The sequence below is a fragment of the Panthera leo genome, chromosome D3 (assembly GCF_018350215.1).
Source record: "Panthera leo isolate Ple1 chromosome D3, P.leo_Ple1_pat1.1, whole genome shotgun sequence".
Taxonomy (NCBI): Eukaryota; Metazoa; Chordata; class Mammalia; order Carnivora; family Felidae; genus Panthera; species Panthera leo.
The window spans coordinates 45931600-45952852 of record NC_056690.1 but is presented as its reverse complement, the minus strand read 5'-3'; the positions used below and the strand labels follow the sequence as shown (position 1 = coordinate 45952852).

At 45.6% G+C, this 21253-nt stretch overlaps 1 protein-coding gene across 5 annotated transcripts in view; it reads right to left on the bottom strand.

The window, feature by feature from the left end:
- The window catches only part of CABLES1 (Cdk5 and Abl enzyme substrate 1), a 129344-nt gene that overhangs the window by 84392 nt on the left and 23699 nt on the right, over window positions 1-21253 (bottom strand). Inside the window, exon 1 of one of the 5 annotated variants that reach the window (XM_042910326.1) lies at window positions 19402-19440. The exons of 3 other annotated variants lie outside the window; for them this stretch is intronic. In XM_042910326.1, coding sequence (XP_042766260.1) covers window positions 19402-19433 — 32 coding nt within the window. In that variant the 5' untranslated portion in view covers window positions 19434-19440. Of the gene's footprint in view, window positions 1-19401; window positions 19441-21253 lie in introns of those variants that run through there. One more of the 5 variants, XM_042910329.1, reaches the window with a different exon arrangement.

Here is a 21253-nt window from a genome sequence, read left to right as displayed (position 1 = left end):
AAATGGAGAAACTGAGGTCCCAACATGGTGTGTAATTTGCCCAAGGCCTCAGAGCCAGGAGGTGGTAGGTAAGGAACGGGGCAAGGTCTACACTACACAGTCTGAGGTGGCACTTTGGAAATGCAGATTCATTCTCGTGTCTCGCCTCTTCCAGAACTACGGCTCACAAGAAGGAGTGGGGCTGTCTTCCAGAAGGGAGCCGGGAAGGATGGAAGGCTGCTCGGTGATCCCTCCCTCCCTCAGGGCTGGCTGACCCACTCAGGGCCACCGCCAAGCCAGGCAGGAGCCACCTGCCTTGAGGCCACCCATGACCCCACAGTCGGCTGGCTCCAATTAGGGGAAACCAACGGAATTTCAAAGGAGTCTCGGGAGAATCTCTGCAGGTCACGTACACCACTTCAAACCCCCTCACTACTTATGTGAGCACTGGGACATCTGTCCCACAGTCCTTTCAAATTCTGATGAGTTCTCCAGAAGTTTATTTCAAAAGAAGTGAAGCTCTTTCTGTCTCTGCTACCTTTGAAAGCTCTTTTAGCTTCAAACAACTTCAAAGTTTACTTTCCAATGAGAGCTATTTTGCCAAAGAAATAAGAAAGTTTTACCCAACTGGAGAAGAATGATGGGTTTTCAAAAAATTAACTTTGGAACTTTGGACTGGGCCAAGGCAAGCTTTGCTCTTGGAACTCTAAGGCTCCATGAACAGAATAACTGTTTTCCTGACAGAGGCAGCTTCTTTGTAAAAGGTCTGGCGTTACGGGTTTAATGTATTTAACCACCAGACCAGGGTTTTAGGCTGCTGGAGCCTAGTGGAGACCCTGTGTCACGGGTACCTGTTGTGGGGTCGAGGGGACCCTCCAGCACAGACGGCTCGTGCAAACGTCTGACTGCTCTTCTGCCGCAGGACAGCCTGGTCCTTGTTGTCATCGGCAAGGATATGGAGGGGGAGTTCCTCCTGAGGAACCAAGCGGAGGGGCCAGGGACTCTTCCTCCAGGTTCGACAGGCAGCCCCAGCCTGGAGGGCAGCTTTGCTCTCTGCCTTGCTTTTTTCTGCCATTAAAACGTTTTTTTATTGGGGCGCCTGTGTGGCTCAGGCAGTTAAGAGTCCAACTCTTTGATTTAGGCTCAGGCCATGATCTTAAGGTTCATGGGATCAAACCCCACGTCGGACTCCAGGCTGACAGCGCAGAGCCGGCCTGGGGTTCTCTCAGCCCCTCCCCTGCTTGTGCACATAGGCGTTCTCTCTTAAAAAAACAAAACAAAACTTAAAGAAAAACTTTTTTTTATTGTGATAAAATTTGTGTAACATAAAATTGCCATGTCAGCCATTTTTAAGTGCACAATTTAGTGGCATTAAGTACATTCACACTGTTATGCCACCATCAGCAGCATCTCTAGAAATTTTTCATTCCAAACTGAAACACTGTGCTCTTATTAAACATAGACTCCCTAGTCCTCCCCCCACCCCCACCCCCGCCCCCCCTCCCTGCTGGCAACCTCCACCCTACTTCCCATCTCTGATTTCTGACTAGGTCAGGTACTCCATGTAACTGGAATCACTCAGCATTTGTCCTTCTGTGTCTGGCCTATTTCACTTAGCACAATGTCCTCAAAGTTTATCCACTTCGTGTATGTGTCAGAATTTCCTTCCTTCTTAAGGCTAAATAGTAGGTTCAGCCTTAGCAGTTTCAACTATTTGGTTGAGATATGCACCCATTGATAGAGACTTGGGTTGCTTCCACTTTTTGATTTTTGTGAATAATGCCACAATGAATACGAATGGGCAAATACCTGATTGAGTTCCACGTCTGTTTTTTTTTTTAATGCTTATTTATTTTTGAGAGAGTACGCATGAGTGGGAGAGAGGCAGAGAGAGAGAGAGAGAGAGAGAGAGAGAGAGAGAGAGAGAGAGAGAGAGAATATCTGAAGTAGGCTCCATGCTGTCAGTGCAAAGCCCGACATAGGGCTTGAACCCACGAACCTTGAGATCATAACCTGAGAGGAAGTCCGATGCTCCACCAACTGAGCCACCTAGGCCCCTCCCCCCCGCCTTTTTTTTTTTAACTCTTAAAGAGCAAATTGGCAACAGTCCCATCAGATACCTCAAGGGTTGCCCTTGGGTGACCCTGAGGGGCCTCAGGTGTGAAAGGGGCAGCAGTAGTCCCAGGAGCTGCCACCATCTGTCCTGCCCACAGCCATGGCTGTCACCCAGAGAGCTGCCAGCTCAGCTCTACAGTGTTGATGAGAAACTGCCTGTTGCTTCTAAGCGTGAGAATGGACAGAAGGGCACAAGCCCTTGCACGCCCTGTACCTTTGCACATCCTTCCACTCCCCCAGACACACCCTTCCTTCCAATGAGGGCAAACAACCTGCTGAGCTCCCCCAGGGCATAACTTAGGGTGCAGGGGCTCAGGTTTAGAATGGCCCCTTCCCTGCCCCCTCTTGCCTCTCTTTGCAGACAGAGCCCCGCCTTGCTCCCATTGTCTCCTGAGCATTGCTGTCACCGTAGCCCTGCACCTTCCCAGTGAATTTTCTTGACTAGCTCTCTAAGGGATTCACAGGTCCTTAAGTCCAGAACTAATTCATATTAGGTGTACAGTAAACCCCTGAAAAATGACTGAACAAAATAATCAGCACCTCACAAATCCCCAAAACAATCAGCACCAAATTAACACTATACAGATTACAACCAGAATCTAACCAATATGATTTCCATAAGGATGGCACCTTGCTAGCCTTTTAAAGAGGAGTATTTTGAATGAATGAGCTAATAAAACCGCCAAAAAAAGGAAGCAACTGGTAAGTAAAACAGACTCTGAATTTCCAAACAGCTTTTGAAAAAACTGGCCCGCTGCTGGCCTGAGGATTCTCAGTTCGGGCGGTGAGGGGATGGTCCCAGGCTTATACAGGTTTCCAGCCACGTGAGAGGAAACATCCCCAAGTCTCCCAAAGAAGTCTGGAAAGTTTTTCATTTTTTTAAGTGGGGGAAAAAAAAAAAAAAAAAAAAAAACAGACATGGAATTGAAATTACCATTAAGCAAACAGAAAAATATTAAAGCATACTCCCAGGAGATTAGGGATAATAATTTCCGCTGATAGTGATCTTGAGATTAGCTTTATAGAGTGAATCAAGCACCAGGCAGTGAATGAACGATCTGGTTTCTATTTCCAGCTTCCCCCGTCCTGGTTAAGTCATTCAGACCTAACTTCTACTCCTTGTTTTTTCTACTGTAAAATGAGGGAAATGCCACTCTCTCTCCTCCATTAAGATCTTCAGCAGAGAAATCACGCTCCACACAGAACTCACAAGACACCTGACTCCCACGGTGTCACCTCCACCGAGAGAATTCAAGACATTTCTGAGAATGCACTGCTACCCAGGCACAAACAGTCACACTCATCAGGATATGATTTAATGACAAGGGAGGGTGTTCATAAGGGCTTCCTCAGTGAAAGAAGAGAAACTTACAAATCGGTATGTGCAGTTTGGGGGAGGGGCAGAGAGAGGGAGAGACAGAGAACCCAAAGCAGGCTCCAGGCTCCAACTGTCGGCACAGAGCCCGACACAGGGCTTAAACTCAAGAACTGTAAGATTGTGATGCTTAACTGACTAAGCCTCTCAGACGCCCCCCTAGTATTTAATAAGAGAGGATACAGGGGCACCTGGGTGGCTCAGCTGGTTAAGCATCTGACTCTTGATTTCAACTCCGGTCATGATCTCACAGTTTGTGGGATTGAGCCCAGGTCGGGCTCTGTGCTGACAGCAGGGAGCATGCTTCGGATTCTCTCTCTCCCCCCCTCTATGTCCCTCCCATACACGTTCTCTCTCTCTCTCTCAAAATAAACATTAAAAAAAATTTTAATAAAATAAAAACAGAGAACACATACATATACCATAACAAACAATAACTGACAGATAATAACCCACCCATGTGTGTGCATGTCCTATACCAAAACATTAACTGGTCATCTCTGGGTGATAGGTTTATGGGTAATTTGAATTTCTGTTTCTTCTAAATGTCTCAAACAGGTATTCCTTTTTATTAGGAAAAAAAATACGTAGTTTTGAAAAATGATGTATTCGTATTACATACAGATATAAATACATACTGTTATGGTATATCTAGGTAGTATTAAAGTATCGATTGACATCATTACTGAACAAAAAAAATAGGGGGAAGGGCAAGAAATAACAGGTTGATAAGATAGCTCATTATGATTAATTTCTTAACCAGTTGCTTGCACACACATGAAAAAAAATTCGCTAGAATTGCTTCTTTCCAGCAGACAGGAAATCAGTCATTTCCCTTGAAATGTGAACTTTCAGGCACCAAGTTTGATGAGAAATCATTGCATTCAAACCAACCAACCTTTGTAAATCACCCCTAAGTGAGAGATCGTTTCTAGTTGGTGAGGGGAAAAAAGAGCAAAATCTTTAGTGTGATTTTTACCAACACTCATAGCACTATTTTCACAATAGCTGAAAGGTGAAAACAACCTGAATGTCCATCAATGGATGAATGCATAAACAAAATGTGCAATATCCACACCACGGAATATTATTCAGCCTTAAAAAGGAAGGAGATTCTAACACATGCACAACATGGAAATACGTTATGCTGAGTGAAAAAGCCAATTATAAAAGGCAAATACTGTATGATTCCACTTATATGGGACACGTGGAGTAGGCAAATTCCAAGACAGAAAGCAGAATAGTGGCTTTTCGGGGCTGGGGGGAGAAGGAGCAATGGGGAGTTACTGTTTAATGGGTACAGAGTTAGAGACTTGCAAGATGAAGAGAGTTCTGGTGATTAACTGCAAAACAATGTGAGTGTTTAACATCACTGACCTGTATGCTTACAAATGGCTAAAATGATAAATTCTATGTTATGTAAAGCTTAAGCATGGCGGGCTTACACGCTCTGTTCGGTTTGGTTGACGGATGCAGGGAGCAATTTCTGATGCACAGAAACCCATCTTTTCCCGACATCACACCCGTCTTTCAGCAGAGGCTGGCCTGTGGTTAAACCTCATGCAGGAAAAAAAAATCTCATTCCCACGTCTGCAATCGGCCACTCAGGTATAGATGCTTTAAAAAATACACTGGAAAACACAGCCCACAAGTGGCCCACGCACTGCCTACGCTGCTGGCTGATTTGGGGGCCCTGGGAGGTCAGGCCGCACACACTTGGGGCAGACCATCGCCATGACAACATTAGCCCGCATCAACTGGGAGGTGGGGGCACTGGCAGAGAACAACACACACAGTCATGGGCTAAAGGGAGACAGCCTCACCCTAACTTGCAAGGTGAAATTAACCATTCATATCCAGATTCATATTCATTTCCGAATCCAAGTAATCAGAGATGAAAGAGCCATGAGATACTTCTAGGGTAAGCAGTGTTCTAGACTACAGAAAGTTTCTGAAACGATTCAACTTCCTTATGATGTTGCCCCCTTCAAAGAAGAGCAATGACAGACCACCTGGGTGGCTGCAGAGCCCCAGTGGTGGCATGGCACACCAGAGGAGAGCCCTGACTCTAGAACTTGTCTGGGTTCAAACGCCAGCTCCCTAACTGCTCAGCCCTGGGATCTTGGATGAACTAAACAATCACTCTATCATCTCTCTGTACCTCTTCCCTGGGTGAGTCCACCCTCTCCCTTGGCCTTGAACACGATCTACAGGCTGACGATGCCTAAATCTGTTTCACCAACCCGCTCGTTTTGGAGCTCCAGGCCCCCATGTGCCCAACTGCCTTTCTTAAACCTCCACGAGGCATTCTCAAGGGCAGCTCAAACTTCATGTGCCGAATTCAACCTCCTCCTCTCCCATTAAACCAATCCCCCCTTGGGCTGCCCTACCTCAGCTAGTGGTACCAGGAAGCCAAGTCACAAACCCAGGACTCATCTTTGACTCCCCAACACATCCACGTTCAGTGCCAACAAGTACTGCCCGGACTACTTCTGAAACAAACCTTGAACCCTGGTTTCCCAGCCTGGTCACGGCTCATCTCCTGGGTAGCCGGTGTGAACTAACTGGACCTTGTTGCCCTGGGCTTCAAACCCACTGAATGTCTCCCACTGCATGAAGAAGAAACTACAAACCCTTTAAAGAAGCCCACACAGCACGAAAAGTGTCCGTATCTCCCCCGCTGACCCCATAATTCTCAGCCACACTGGCCGTCTTTCATTTCTTTCCCCAAATAGGATCTTCCTAGCCACATGGCCTTGGAACATGTCATCGTTTCCTCTACTGTCCGTATGTCTTTTCCACACACTCCTCACATACCGGTGGCTTCTCTTCCGGCTGCTGAAGACACCTCTTTCAGGTAGCCTTCCTTGACTCCACCCCGTGGAAGCCGTTATGCCTCCTCCACTAATCTCTTCCACAGCCCACATTCTCTTCTTCCAGGACACTTAGCAGAACTTATACCCATATTTGTACTTACTTGTTTACTTCTCTGATTGTCTACATCCCGTCCAGAACTCTAAGTTCCCTGAGGGTGAGAACCAATGACATTTTGTTCAACCCTCTCTGCCCAGGCCCAGCAAATGGTGTTTATCATCAATAGACATTTCCTGAAAAAATGAGCCTAATGGAAACCAACATCAGGTACATGCCCCCTATGCTGCCTAAGTTTCTGGAAGGACATCAGGACATTAAGGGTACTAGGACATTAAGTAGCTGGTTATCTAAACTAACAATATCTTGCTCTTGCTTAAAAAGAACATAACACACCCAGAAATCATTAGAGGTGATTATCTAGATTATAAAAACATGCTTCCAAAGGATTTATCACAATTTTATTTATTTACTTATTTTTGAGAGAGAGAAAGCATGAGTGGGGTAGGAGCAGAAAGAGAGAGAGAATCCCAAGCAGGCTCCACACGGTCTGTGTGGAACCCCCTGCAGGGCTCAAACCCATGAACCATGAGATCATGACCTACACCAAAGTCAGATGCTTTACTGACTAAGCCACCCAGGTGCCCCTATCACAATTTTTTTTTTTTTTTTTTTTTTAAAGAGTCTAGATGATATGGGGGCATCTGGGTAGCTCAGTTGGTTGAGCATCCGACTTCAGCTCAGGTCATAATCTCAGTTTGTGAGTTGGAGCCCCGTGTTGGGGAGCCTGGAGCCTGCTTCGGATTCTGTGTCTCCCTCTCTCTCCCTCTCACACTCCTCCCACTCACGCTCTTGCTCCCTCTCTTTCTCTCTCTCACACACAAAAATAAACATTAAAAATTTTTTAATAAAAAAAAAATCATGTTGCTACTTTACAAATGTGGTTCTTTTTTTGCCTTAGTGAAAAAGAAAAAAGCAATCCAAAACACATAAAGCATGATGCCACTTACAAAATACAATATGCAGGCACACGCACATCTTCGAACTCTGAAAGCACAGTTCATGCCCACATCCTGTGACTGGTCTAGTCCCGGTGGTCACGGGTCCGAGAAACAGGGGACAGAGGGTGGAAGAACGATGGAACCCCACCCCAGGAGTAACACCAGTGTTAGCAGTAATGGGGCTACCGCTGATTTTACTTAGATTCTGTCATTCGTTTTTAACACAACTGTAATTTAGATACAACTTTTCTGACACACAGATTCCCAAAAAGTATCAGCAAACCGTTTTATGAGAAAGTATGAAGGTGAAACATAACAGATAAAGCGAGTGTTGGTTTCTGGGTTTTGTTTGTTTGTTTTCATTTTTCAAAGCAAGATTTTTATCCCAGTCCACAGGCCGGCTCGTGTTTAGAAGGGCCCTTCACCTGAGCACCTGGCTGGCTCAACTGGTGACGCATGCAATTCTTGATGTAGGGGCTCTCAGCTCAAGGCCCATGCTGGGTGTAGAGATTACTTTAAAATAAAATCTTAGGGGCACTTGGGTGGCTCAGTTGACTGAGTGTCCAACTTTGGCTCAGGTCATGATCTCACAGTTCATGAGTTCAAGCCCCATGTCGGGCTCTGTGCTGACAGCTCAGAACCTGGAGTCAGCTTCAGATTCTGTGTCTCCGTTTCTCTCTGCCCCTCCCCCACTCATGCTCTGTCTAGCTCTCAAAAATAAACATTAAAAAACATTAAAAAAATTAAATCTTAAAAGAAGAAGGGGACCTTCACGGACAAGGGAGTCTCAGGATGAAGACCAGACAGGAACGTATGGCCCCTGCAAAGCATGTCTGGGAACCATTTGGAGAAACGCCCGGGACCACCACCTCCCACCCTGACATTGGGCCTTCTACTGACTTCGAACAGCAGATGGGCTGAGGTCCCTTCAAGAAGGGCCGGCTGGACAGACGCGCCAAGGCAAGGACAGCGCACGGCCATGTGGCATCCACTCTGCACACCGTGTGCCTGGCCCCAAACCTGGGCGCAGGGCTTACAAAAGAAAACTGGAAGAGGACTGCCTGTAACTTTTCCCATTTCTCAATTCAAGACTTTAGTAATCCATCACCAAAACACCTACTTAAAAATCAACACATCTTTTCGAAAAGTCCTTGCTTGGAAGAATCTTATCTTACGCAGGCAATTTCAAAGGAGCCATAGATAAGAATTACCTTATAATTCTCCAGAGACTCGCAAGAGTCCAGGCACGATGTGAGGATGTTTTAACTTGACAGCGAGTTTAAAAAAACAAAACTCAAAAACCTTTATCATTTTTTTCTACCTAGACCTTTCGATGAAAAAAAAAAACAAACCACCATGAATTCTTTTGAGAAAAATATAAAGAACCTCTATAATATAGCAGACTAATTTTAATCTCACTAGGACCAACAACCTTTAGTCTGTGCATGTGTTTTAATTATTTATTTTTGAACTTAAACAGAGGTCTTTTATAAACTCACACAGCCAGGATCATCTGACTGGAATCTATTTAGCAGTGTTATCTCACACCGTTGCCTCGGGCTGAGCAAACGCAGCCTCTGAAGAAAGAATTACTTGTTCACTGATAAAAAGCGTATACTAGAAAAAACTATTCTAGTGTAAAAGGTCTACTTCAGATGTGTCACAAAACACTTGCTTATAGGAAAGGTGCCCTGTTCTCTTGCTAGGAGTTTTCAAATAAGACAACTTTATACTTTATTATGGGCTTAGACCATGAATCCAAGCAGGTTAGGCAAAGCAAAATCTACTATTTGATAATAGGACAATCATGACTTCAGGTCTGCATTTTTCTGTAAGCAAATAACAGAAAGCCTCCACCACCATCCTCCAGGGCTGGCAAGTTCCAAACCCTATTTCCAGGGAGCAAATAGGAATCTCCTGTGTTGCTCTCCTAGTCTACTGCCCTATGTCCTCGCTCCAGACTGAAGCATCTTCTCTAAAGAGTTTTGTGAGACCTGGGTTCATGGGGGCGGGGACAGAGAAATGCAGAAAATTAACCTGACTGCCCCAAATCAGGGCTTTGAGAGAAAAGAAAAAGAATCGATTTTCCAAATAACTACCGTACCAGAATTGTACAGATCTGGAAATATCTTTACGTTCTTTGCAATTGTCTTCTGCTCGTGACACCAAAGGTATTACCAAGGAAATGGGCTGGCTGCCGCAGGTCTGCTTAGAAAGATACAGGTCTGATGGGTCCAGGGATAGCTTCTGTTTGAGGACCTTCCACACGATATGGTTTCCCCATCCCTGTGGGGCACACAACTCCTTTTTACTGACATGGCTACCAGATGCTGACTAGCAGAAGGAAGGAAAGGAAAACTCTGGCAATTTTAAATACTTAGTAGCTGTAAAGATGGAGATCTCGAGGTGACATGAAAAGGTGCTCTTTATAGGTGTTAATCATGCTCTGCCTTGTGACATCTCATATTCTTACCTTCTATCACTCGAATGTTCACTGGCAGGGACTATTAAACCCAGCAGGTGCCCACTCATATTTGCTCATCTGATTAGCTGTCCACTCACCAAAAATGACACAGACTTGACAAAAGTCTGTTTAATCTGCTGATTACTGACAGTCAAACTGGATAAATAAATCCCTAAAACAGACTTTCCAGGTCTGAACCATGTCATCCAAACGGATCAAAAGGACTGGAAAATCGCAAAATCTCCTCTTAGCTCTGGGCTGTGAAATTACAACCAAACGTTACCATTTGCCTAATTTTTAGAGTCATCATTGATGGACTCAACACGAATCTCCTGAGTACCCATCCTGCTAAATGATAATCACGGCTAACACAGAGGGTTACAATGTGCCAGGCACAGATCAAAGCACTAAATATGAATTCACACAATTCTCACATGAACCCCACACATTGGGTGTCATTACTATTTTTATTTTACAAACCATGAAATCAAGAGTCACAAAGGTTTTACTTTACTCATCAATTACCCAAAGTCATACAGGTAGTGAGTAGCAAAGTCAGGATTCAAGGTAAGTCTGGCGCCTAAATTTATGCTCTTAGTCACAACGCTATGCCACCTTTATCTAATGAGATCACTGAGAAACTGTTAGGAAAATAACTTTCTGGACAGTATTAAAATATGATGTCAGCCTTCAAATTCTATTGTTTAAAGCACTTGTCCTACGTTGCACCTACACCTCTCTGCACAGCATGGTGGGAAGAAAACAGTGTTCAGAACCAGAAACGCAGATTCGATTAAAATACTGGGACCCGGTGACAAGTCAGCTCTCCAGTTCTTGGTTTCCTCATCAATAAAGGGAAGACAATAAAGCCAGCCCTTCCCCTGTCAAGGGTGGTATCAGGAATAAATACGAGAAGGCATGGAGGCAGGCCTTTGTAAAACAGAAAACACACTCCTTCCAAGACAGCCTCCAGCACACGGCAAGCACTTAATACCTGAATAAAGTCTAGTCGATTCTCATTATTTGCCGATTCTATACCTGTGAATTCACCTACTTGCTCAAATTTATCTGTAACTCCCAAATCGATACTTACAATGCTTTCACAGTCATTCGTGGACAGGTGCATAGGAAGAGCAGAGGAAATTGTTGCAAGCTGAGGTGACAAGACGAGGCTCTGCCCTCCTGTCTCAGCTCCCATATTGTAAACAAGTGTCCTTTTTTGATGGACTTTCAGTGTCACATTTTTCACATTTTTGTTGGTGACTTTGCTGTTTAAAATGGCCCCCAGGCAAAAAAAACCTGAAGTGCTATTTGCTGTTCTGTGCAAGACGGCTGCAATCTGCCCAATGGAGAAACACGTGTCTGAGAGAAGCTTTGTTCAGGCATGAGTCACTGCTGGCTGGAAGTTCAATGTGAAGGACTTAATAGCTATTAAAAAAGGTATCTTCACACAGGACCACACATAAAACAAGGTTATGTATTGACTGGTTGATGAAATGTGACCAGAGGCTCACAGGATCCCAACTCCGTCCCTCTTTTAGGAGCTCTCAGTGCTCAGTGTCTGCAGCTAATTCAGACTTTCAGAACAGAACTTTCTGAACTTTCAGAACTTTCAGACTGTTCAGCTAATTCAGAACAGGACTGCCGGAACAAGAATAACTATACATGTAACCCCAGAAAAACGTGGGTTTGAATTTTGGGGGTCTATTTATACAAGGATTTTTTTTTTTTTTTTTTTTTTTTTTTTACAGTACTATGCTTTAAACTCGCTTTTCTCTTATGATTTCCTTAGTAACATTTTCTTTCCTCTTCCTTACTTTAAGAATTTGGTATATAATACATATAACATACTGTTTATGTTATTAGGAAGGCTTCCAGTCAACAGCAGACTATTAGTCAAGATTTGGGGGAGTCAAAAGTTCTATGCAGATTTTTTTAAATGTTTATTTGTTTTAAGAGAGAGAAAGAGCACTCATGTGCATGTGCATGGAGGAGAGGCAGAGAGAATTCCAAGCAGGCTCCACACAGTCAGAGCAGAGCCCGACACAGGGCTCGATCTCACAGCAGGGAGATCATGACCTGAGCCAAAATCAACACTTAACTGACTAAGCCACCCAAGTGCCCCAAGAATTTGGTATATATTACATATAACATACCAACTTTGTGTTTCTTGACTGCTTATGAGGAAGGCTTCTGGTCAACGGCAAGCTATTAGTTAGGATTTGGGGGAGTCAGAAGTTATACGCAGATTTCTGACTACATGGGGGGGTCAGCGCCCTTAACCCATGTTGTTCAAGGGTCAACCGGATAAGCCAAAAATGTTATAATAAAAATCCATTCCCTCAGAGTAGATGCAGCTAACAGAGGAGGACAAAACTGGGATGGGCTAAAGAGGAAATGTAAAAGTATTTGCATCACTCAGTCTTGGCACCCTCCAGGTCTCTGGCCACAGCTGAGAAGACTTTGACCAACATTAGCCCCAGTGAGCAAGGGCAAGGGCTCTCATCCTTTTGTTCCAACATACAGGGAGCTCAGGAGGGCATGGCAGCCTCACTTCTCTGGGCCTCTTGAAGGTCCCTTCTCATCCATCTGAAAATCTGCAGCTTGGCCCCTGTAAGAAATACCAAGGCCCATCCGGGGGCTGTGGAGTGACCTCACTCTACTCTACTCCTGCAGTTCTCCAACCGCTCAGATCTGATATTCCTGTTTTCCAGACTGATTCTCACCAAAGTCTGACAGCATCCAAGGTACAGAGCCAGAATTCAGACTCCGCTCTCCCAGCCATCCAGGCGACTTTGCAACAACTCCAACGGGAAAATCAGCACATACTCTCACACAGCAGCACCTTTTAGAAAGCATTCGGGGAACACAGCAGAGGCGTCAGGCCACTCAAAACTCATTTTATGAGTCATTCAAATGCCAGCAAGAAAAACGGCCTGTAGGGGAAGGGAACACTGTTGAGTCCAAACCGAAGGAAGACTCAAGACCAAAGGCCACGTTTTTGAAACCATAGGGGGAAATGGACAAGCCATCCCATGAGCCGGGGTCCTGCCACAGGGAGACCACACGAAGCCGGCTATCCCAGACAGAAGTGTTCTTGTGCTTCTCTTCTTTTTTTTTTTTTTAAATTTTTTTTTTTCAACGTTTTTTATTTATTTTTGGGACAGAGAGAGACAGAGCATGAACGGGGGAGGGGCAGAGAGAGGGGGAGACACAGAATCGGAAACAGGCTCCAGGCTCTGAGCCATCAGCCCAGAGCCCGACGCGGGGCTCGAACTCACGGACCGCGAGATCGTGACCTGGCTGAAGTCGGACGCTTAACCGACTGCGCCACCCAGGCGCCCCTTGTGCTTCTCTTCTGACCTGAGCTTGAAGGAAAATGGAAACGAAACTACTAGCTCTGGGCATGGTTACATGGGGCTGAGCCAGCTCCCAGTGCAAGTGGGAGATGCCAATGTTAATAAAATGTCACCTCAACTGCTTTTGCCAGGGTTATAAAAAGAAACAGGAGACCTCCTCCCTTGGGGATCTTCTGTTAATTGCCATTTATAAAAGTTCTGTTTGCTAGGCCTGGAATATGCATTATTTTCCCTTTGAAAACAAAAAAGAAACTTCTAAAATATCAATCAGCATTCCAAATGGCAAAGTGATTTGTTTTCCAACTCACACTCTCGGATCAGCTCGGTAGTCTGAAATGCAGGCATCTGGTAACAATTTGTGACAATATAAAATCAAAGCTAAACTCCCGTGTAAATATATATATTTTTAGCCCAGATTTCACCAGCCTGCACGTATCTTATCCATTTCCTTATATTCCAGCCTTGACTTTTATTTTCCTGGCTCCAAAAGAACTAGAGTCACACATAACGAATGTCACACCTCTTAATAAGCTCCTCAGGCTAAATTCTTTCCAGCTCTGAGAAATACAGCTTGCAGAGAGGGTGTATCCAGCCTGGGCGACTGGATTGAAATATATCCTTCCCATCTCTTCCAATCAGCCTGGCCTCAACTGCAGCATTGCATTTGCAGCAAACAGGGCCGAATAAAAAAACCCGATTTAGTCCCTCTCTTTACACATAGCTGCTCCCCATGGACACATCCATACTCAAACATGGGCTGAGCAGGTAAACGACACCAAACACCAGCGTATATTCTTAGACAGTGACAAGTGTTGGAATAGTACAAGCGCCAAAAAACACCACCTGGATCCTCAGACAAAACCCCTTTTGCTCGGGAAGGTCACAAAACTTGTTTGGATAAAACGATGCACGTGTCAAAGGCAATAAAGCACAGTGGCAGAAGTATGGTCTTACGGGTTAGACGGGATCCCTGCTCTGCCCAGCTCTACGTGACTTGGCGGGAAAAGTAAACTCCCTAGAGTTCAGTTCCCTCACTTACAGGGTGACGTCAGTCCCTACAAAATCTGCAGAGAACCAGCAGGGTACATGGGCTGCGATAATCACGTCAGATTTTTACTGAGAACTCACTATGTGCCAGGCACTGTGCGAAGTGCTCTACAGAAATCATCTGGTTTCATCTCGGCAGCCATGGCATGAGGTATCTGATTATTAAGTGCTATTTCCTCCTCTTTAGAGAGGAGAGCTGGGTTCCACAGGGATTACGGAATCTGCTTAAGGTCACACCCGGGAAGTGGCAGATCTGGGATGTGAAGCGGTTTCCGTATGGCTCCATCGCTCAGAATGCCAGTGTTCAGTAAGCATGCCGCGATTATGAGAAATCACCGATAAAACCAGAAAAAGATGCGACTGTGGCTGGCATCCCGGCCGTACTGAGAATCACCGAGCAAGTATGAAATCACCCCGACACTGCGTCCTTGTCTAGTTCCTGCAGCCGACCATTGTGCAGATTCGCAAGCACATCTTTTTCTCGTGGAGATCGTATCTTTACCCTCCATGTTCCAGATCACCCAGACTTCAGCACTTGGTAATTAACTGCAACTATGTGCAAGCAGAATTAGGAACTGTTTGAAAAATCTTACGATCTCAAGGAGGTTTTGTTTTCTTTAAAAAAGAAATTGTATGTCTTTAACTGAAATTAAATGAATAAAAACTGATTTATGGGGTTTTTTGCAAATCGAGATGCTCAACATTCACCTTAAAAGGTAATTATTAGAATTTTTAGGCCAAAAAACTTGGAAATGAGCATTAACTTGAGATCGTGTCTATGCAGAAATATCATTCTCCCCTTTGAGAGAAAAAGGAAAATGTATGCACTTCAAGCTATTTGGAGGGTAAAAGCATAAGCTTGGTGGGGTGGGGTGGGGTGGGGTGGGCGATGGAGACAGTGAGAAGCGGGTTTTCAGGTCTGTAATTTGTCTTCAAGCTAGTGTTTCTTTAACCCCTTGGCATTGGATCATGCCTGTGCCCCCCTCCCTATACCAGGGCTAGCACTACCATCCTGTCGGTCCACACACTAGAAACCTGGGGGTGTCCTGGATGCCCCGGTCTCTGGTCTCTCCCACCCTCCACGGCCAATCCATCTCCAAGACCATTCCACCACATTGCGAGCCCTAAATCCCTGTGGAACCCACCCACTTCCCCCCACTCCCATCACCACCAGGCTCATCCAAGCCATTTCCTTCCTGGACCACGGTGGTGGACCCTGGTTTCCTCCCTCCCACCTACGGCTCCCCGCATCTCATCCTCTTCCATGTTGCAACGGAACAATCATTTCCAAACAGAGGTCTCATTCTGATTCCACCCGGATGGAAATCCTCTGATGGCTTCCCAACCAATCTTATGATGACAATCAACATCCTCGGTGCAGCCCTGACTTCACCTGCTTTCCTCACTCTCTGTGCTCTAGTCACGGCCCTTTGTCTGCTTTCTCCAGGGCTCTGAGGCTGGTCCTGTGGACTGCCCCAGTCCTCCCGGCCCCACTAACTACGCACCCGACACCTGCTCACCCTTCGGACCTTAGTTCAGTGGAAACCCCTGGAAGCCAGCCTTCCCCACCACACCTGGGTCGGACCCACCATGGCACTTATGCCCACCTCCAACAGACCCAAGGACCTCCCCACTGCAAAACACACCAAAGCAGCCATCTTACACTTGCTGGGTGATTATCCAAGTCTGTCTCCAACTGGATGTAAGCCCCGTGACGATGGGGACCACCAAGTCACCTACAATTTCTGTCAATTCTATTCGATTTGCAGTCCATCACCCCCTCACCATCTCCACCCTAGGCCAGGCCACCATGTCTCTTGGCAGGATACTCACCTGGAAGCAGGAGGCTCACAGATTTCTGCCCACATGCATGCCTGTCCTCCTTCGAGCTGTTTGCCACACAGCCATCAGTGGGCCCTTAAAGCGTAAGCCAGGGAGCACGGCTCCCCTTTGTAACTCTCCAACCGCTTCTAACTGCAGTTGTAAGACAGTGGGAACGCCCCACCATGTTCTATGAGGCTTTGCTGGCTGTGGCCCTGCCCAGTTGTGGGGCCTCAGCTCCCTCTGGGCCCCCATTCACCAAGGTCCAACTACCCTGGCCTTCTTTTTCTTCCTTAAACATACCATGTTTCCATCTCAGGGCCCTAGGACACATTGACCCCAGTGCCTGAAACCCATGTCCCACCCTAAGTGGCTAACTGCTTTCTCATCTTAGAAAAATCTTTCTTGGCCACTATGTTTAAGAGATGCTTACAGACCTCAATGATTCCCTCCACAGCATTCTTCAGAATTTGCTTTATGTAGTTTTTTATGGTTGCTCCTTTTTTGCCCACCTCCCACACTAGAGACTAAGACCTATCTCTGATGGCAGGGACCCCCAGCTCGCTGGTGCCCCACAGTATCCCCAGGCCTTGGCACAGGGCAGAATGCTTTCAACAAACCTGTTGGAATACTTGGACAAACAGCTAAGACCTTCAAACAGAGGTAAATAGGAAATGCTTTAGGACACATAAAAAAGAGAAGAGATACTATCACCAGAGAGAAGAGGCAGGGAAAGTTAGTGTGAAAGGGACCCCTCAGAGCTGCGTCTAGAAGTTCACCAGATGGATGGAAGGGAAGGTACAGAAAAGGAGGGATGAGCCTATGGCAGTTGTGTGGAGCCTCAAACCCGAATTATCTGGACTTTCGGCAGAGCCCCGCATCAGGAGAGAGCTTCCACTGATTTGCACCAGGATAAATGCGGTGAAGCAAAATAAAAATGCTTCACCTAACACCAGACACTGTTTACATCTTCCAGGAGGTACAACAGAGCGCGAGACACACAGAACTTTGTCTATAGTGCTGTTCCCAGACCTTGCATAGGCCCCAGATGCACTTCAGCGGCCTTCAGAGACAGACTGCTGGGCCCCACCTCCAGAATTTCTGATTCAGGACGGCTGAGGTGTGGCCTGGGAAACTGTATTTCTAAGTTCCTAGGTGATGCTCGGGCTCCTGGTCCAGAGACCACATTTGAGAACAAATGGTTTACAGCCAAAGAACTGAACAAAAACACAACTGCTCACCACAGAGTTAAGGTTTCCCCCCACCGCCAAATAAATCCCACAGAGCCCCAGCCACCCACAGACATGCCTTCAGGCTGTGCTTTGGGACTTGGGTCCTTTCCCACAGCCAGGGAGAGAAGGCTGGTCCATACGGACAGAGAGCCAAATCCAAGTCTAACTCTGAGACCCCACCATGCCCATTTCCTAGGGCTGCCATAACAAATTAGCACAAACTAGGCACCTTCAATACACAGAAATTTAATCTCTCACAGTTCTGGAGACTAGATGTCCAAAATCTGGTGTTCCCAGGTTGGGTTCCCCTGGAAGCTCTAAGGAATAGCCCTTCCTTGCTTTTTCCCCCGCTTCCGATGCTTGCTGGCAATTCTCTGGCTTCTATCTCTGTCTCCATCTTCCCTGGGTCTCTCTGTCTCTCATGCGTTCACTTGGCCTTTTGAGGACACCGGTCACTGGCTTTAGGACCTACCCTACTCCAGGAGGGCCTTATCTTAACTCATTACAGCTGCAAAGATCCTATTTCCAAATAAGGTCACCTTCTGAGGCTCCAAGAGGACATGAATGTTAGGGGACACTATTCAACCCACTCCACACCTCAAGAGCTGCACAGGTGGGTGACCCAAGGGACTTCAGAGATTATAGGTAAAGCTGAGACCGGGGCCATGCCCTGAATCCATGTCACTACGATGACAAGCTAGGGTCCCATGTCTGTGATGGTCAGAGGCCCTGGCACTGCTTCCGCATTCAGACCCCCATCTTCCTCTGGGACCCCTAAACCAGCTTCATCACTGAGATTCCCTCCCCACAGGGAGAAATTTCTAAGCCTCCATGAACCCCCTAATACTCTTCCTAAAATTCTGCATGTGTAAAAAAGTAAATGAACTCTCTAAAAATGAGAGATCGTGAGGGCTATAGCATCTTCAAGGGAAGAGAGCAAAGGTACACCTTCTAGAATTGTCTGTGGAGGTAGCAGTCCTCCACGTGTGCCCTGGGGCAGCATCTTCCACATGCCTGCGTGTGGGCCAGACCAGCTGTTGCCCTTAACCTCACCACTTTGCTGTTCCAAGCGGACAATGCTGAACATGTGAATTCAGCCCTCCTTGATTCTCTGTCCCTGAGACCTTTATTTTGGCAACGGAAATTGTCAAGACTCCAGTGTAAATAGAGGCGAAATGCAGTGCCTAATGGAAGGGGTATTATTTTCCTTCACTGCTCTGATTTTACTTTACTACTATTTACGAAGTTAAAACTGCAGCAAATTATCTGTTCAGTGTACCACAGCATAAGCTCCACCAAAGCAAACACCTCCACTCCAGATGATCTTAGCAGACCTTGTCAGGTTTCTCAACTGCTTCTCGACAGACCACATAAGGCACTAGGCAATTGTGAGTGGGATTAACAGCTACTATTTTACTGATCAAACCACCAAGGGTCAAAACTCTGCAAGGTGGTTCGCGGTACATTCTCATTTCAGTGCTTGCAATACCCCAAAAAGGCAGGAATTCTTATCCCTCTTCTACAGAGGAGGACACTGAGGTTCAGAAGGATTAAATGAGAGAGCTGTCTAACTCCAAAGCTGGTCTTTCCAGTCTTGAATCTGTTCACCCAATTTGCTGAGAAGTAAGCCAAGCAGTGAGCAGTGAGAAGCAGGAACAGGCAACAAACTTATTTGGAGCAAGATGTTGTTACTGGGGAAATTTTCCACAACCAGGCTTCTTTGGCCCGCCCCAGAGGTTATCACGTGAAAATCAGCATCCACGCCTGCTGAGAGGCGCTGGCTAGCCAAAACCGTGGCACAGAATTTTTTCGTACTTTAACACACTAAATACAAAATTCCTGCTCTGCCATATACACAGTTCATGTTCTTCATGGTCTTGATTTGCTAATCTATAAAATGGCTACCACACTGCCTTTTTGAAATGACTTCATGAAATTATATGAAAATATTCTGTACCATGTAAAGCCCCAAACAAGCATGTAGAGCTTCCATCATCAGATGTTTTGTCTTGTGATGGAGAAATCGAGTCCCTCAAGTACCCACACATTACTTTGGACATCTGTAATCTTATCTTCCTTCTTCACTATTCCCCCTCCAAAAGCAAACCTGATTCAACTCATTAAACGTAATACTTACTGAGAACTACCTTTCAACAGCAGATCAACCATTTGTCCCCTAACACGCCAATGTTTGTCCTTAAGCAGAACTATAGACTTTACTTGTCCTCCAGCTACTGACATTCTTCTCTTCCTAAGACAAAGTAGACATTTTGTTCTCATAAATCATTGGGTTAATGAGTAAAATGCTTTAAAATTAAAAAAAAAAAAAATCAATGTGCTATGCATATATAAATCTTTGGTATTCTCAGGATTTTAGTATTTTCTTCTTGAACGGTTTGTTATCTACCATGGAATTGAACTTAGGCATAAGTACACCCTGGCCTTTAAATCAAGCACAAGACCGGCCCTTTCTTTCATGCATACACATTTTATCACGATATTCCAAGTCCTGAACTTCTAGCACTTGCATGTTCCGCTTTACAAGCTTTTGTCTTTGTAACTAAGCGTGCAGCAATAAACTCCAAACTACGTTAATGATAACCCTGTTAAATATAAACTAGCGTGCAATTATCCAAAATGCTAACACAAACAAAAAAGGGGGAAAAAAACACAAGGAAACTCCGACTGGTTTTTTAAAAGCCTCCAAGAACATATAATCAAACAAAAATAAAAATATAATATCACATAGTTTGTAAAAGAGAATAATAGCTAATACTTTTGTGATTCCCACACATAATATTAAACAGTGTGTTTGAGCCCCATGGTTGTCTGTGAAAAGCTTGCTTTTTAAATTGCACGTAGGCTGAAACTTTTTTTTTTTGAGATGAAAAGTAATTGGTGGTGACCCTTGGGAAATTCACAAAATTATGTCAAGTAACTGATTCTTATAAAAACCTCTGGTTTTCAACACTCTTTCCCCTGATGGTGACATTTTGTACAGCACTCCCAAAGGGAGAATGGAACCAGAAGATATGTAGTGTGGCCTTGGTACATGTGCGGATAAACCAGCTCTCTGGAAGAAAGGGAAAAAAAAGAATCCCTGATTCCCTGAATCATAAGGCTGACTGATTCCCACAGTGTAAATACTCCTATTAGGACTGATTTCAGACTATCAACCACCTCAGATTCCCCAGTTGGTTGTTTCTGCCACGTCCGTAGGAGCCAACTATCACACACCAGGTCTAGCAGAAACCAGCTTAGAATCCAGAGAAACCGGAGTTCAAATCCCAGCTCTAGATCCCAGTTAGGCCTTAGGCAAGTGTCCTTAACCCCTCCAAACCTCAGCCTCCATAGCTCTAAAATGGATAGAATCCCTGTTCCTCAGGATTGATGAATAAATGAAACAAAACAATGCATGTAAAGCACACAGGTCATTGAGAGGCACTCAGAACTCCGTAAGTGTTCCTCCCCTCCCCGGGGAAGGGGAGAGGCAGACATGGATGCAGTGGGTGGGATGGGGCTACAACTTAGATCACCTGTCTCACCCCCACGACGGGGACAGAAACACTCAAGTGGGGAGGTTCCTTATTGTAAGATTGAGGAAGGAGGAGGTGGTAGGGAGACTGTGACCAGTGCATGAAAATACAAGACCTAAAAGGTTGGAGGGGGTTACCAGGATTATCAGGGGGACTTTGAGGGCAACGTTTTAAGAGGTTTTGCCAAATTTCCCTACTAACAGGCTCGGAATGTGGGTTTTGTTTGGTTCTGTGGTCGCTCTATAGAGGCAGCTGCTCCATTTTGCTGAGAGCCAGCCCTAGGTCATCACCAGCAAGCCCCTAAGGGGCCGGCAAAGAAGGAGGGGCCTGGCAGGTATGCAGAAACCCACAGGGAAGGGAGAAAGTCTATGCTTCCAGGAGAGTGTGCTCAGTGCCAAACGTGAGGGCTCTGCAGGGTGACGGGTCAGAAAGGAAAGGGGCATCTGATGGGAG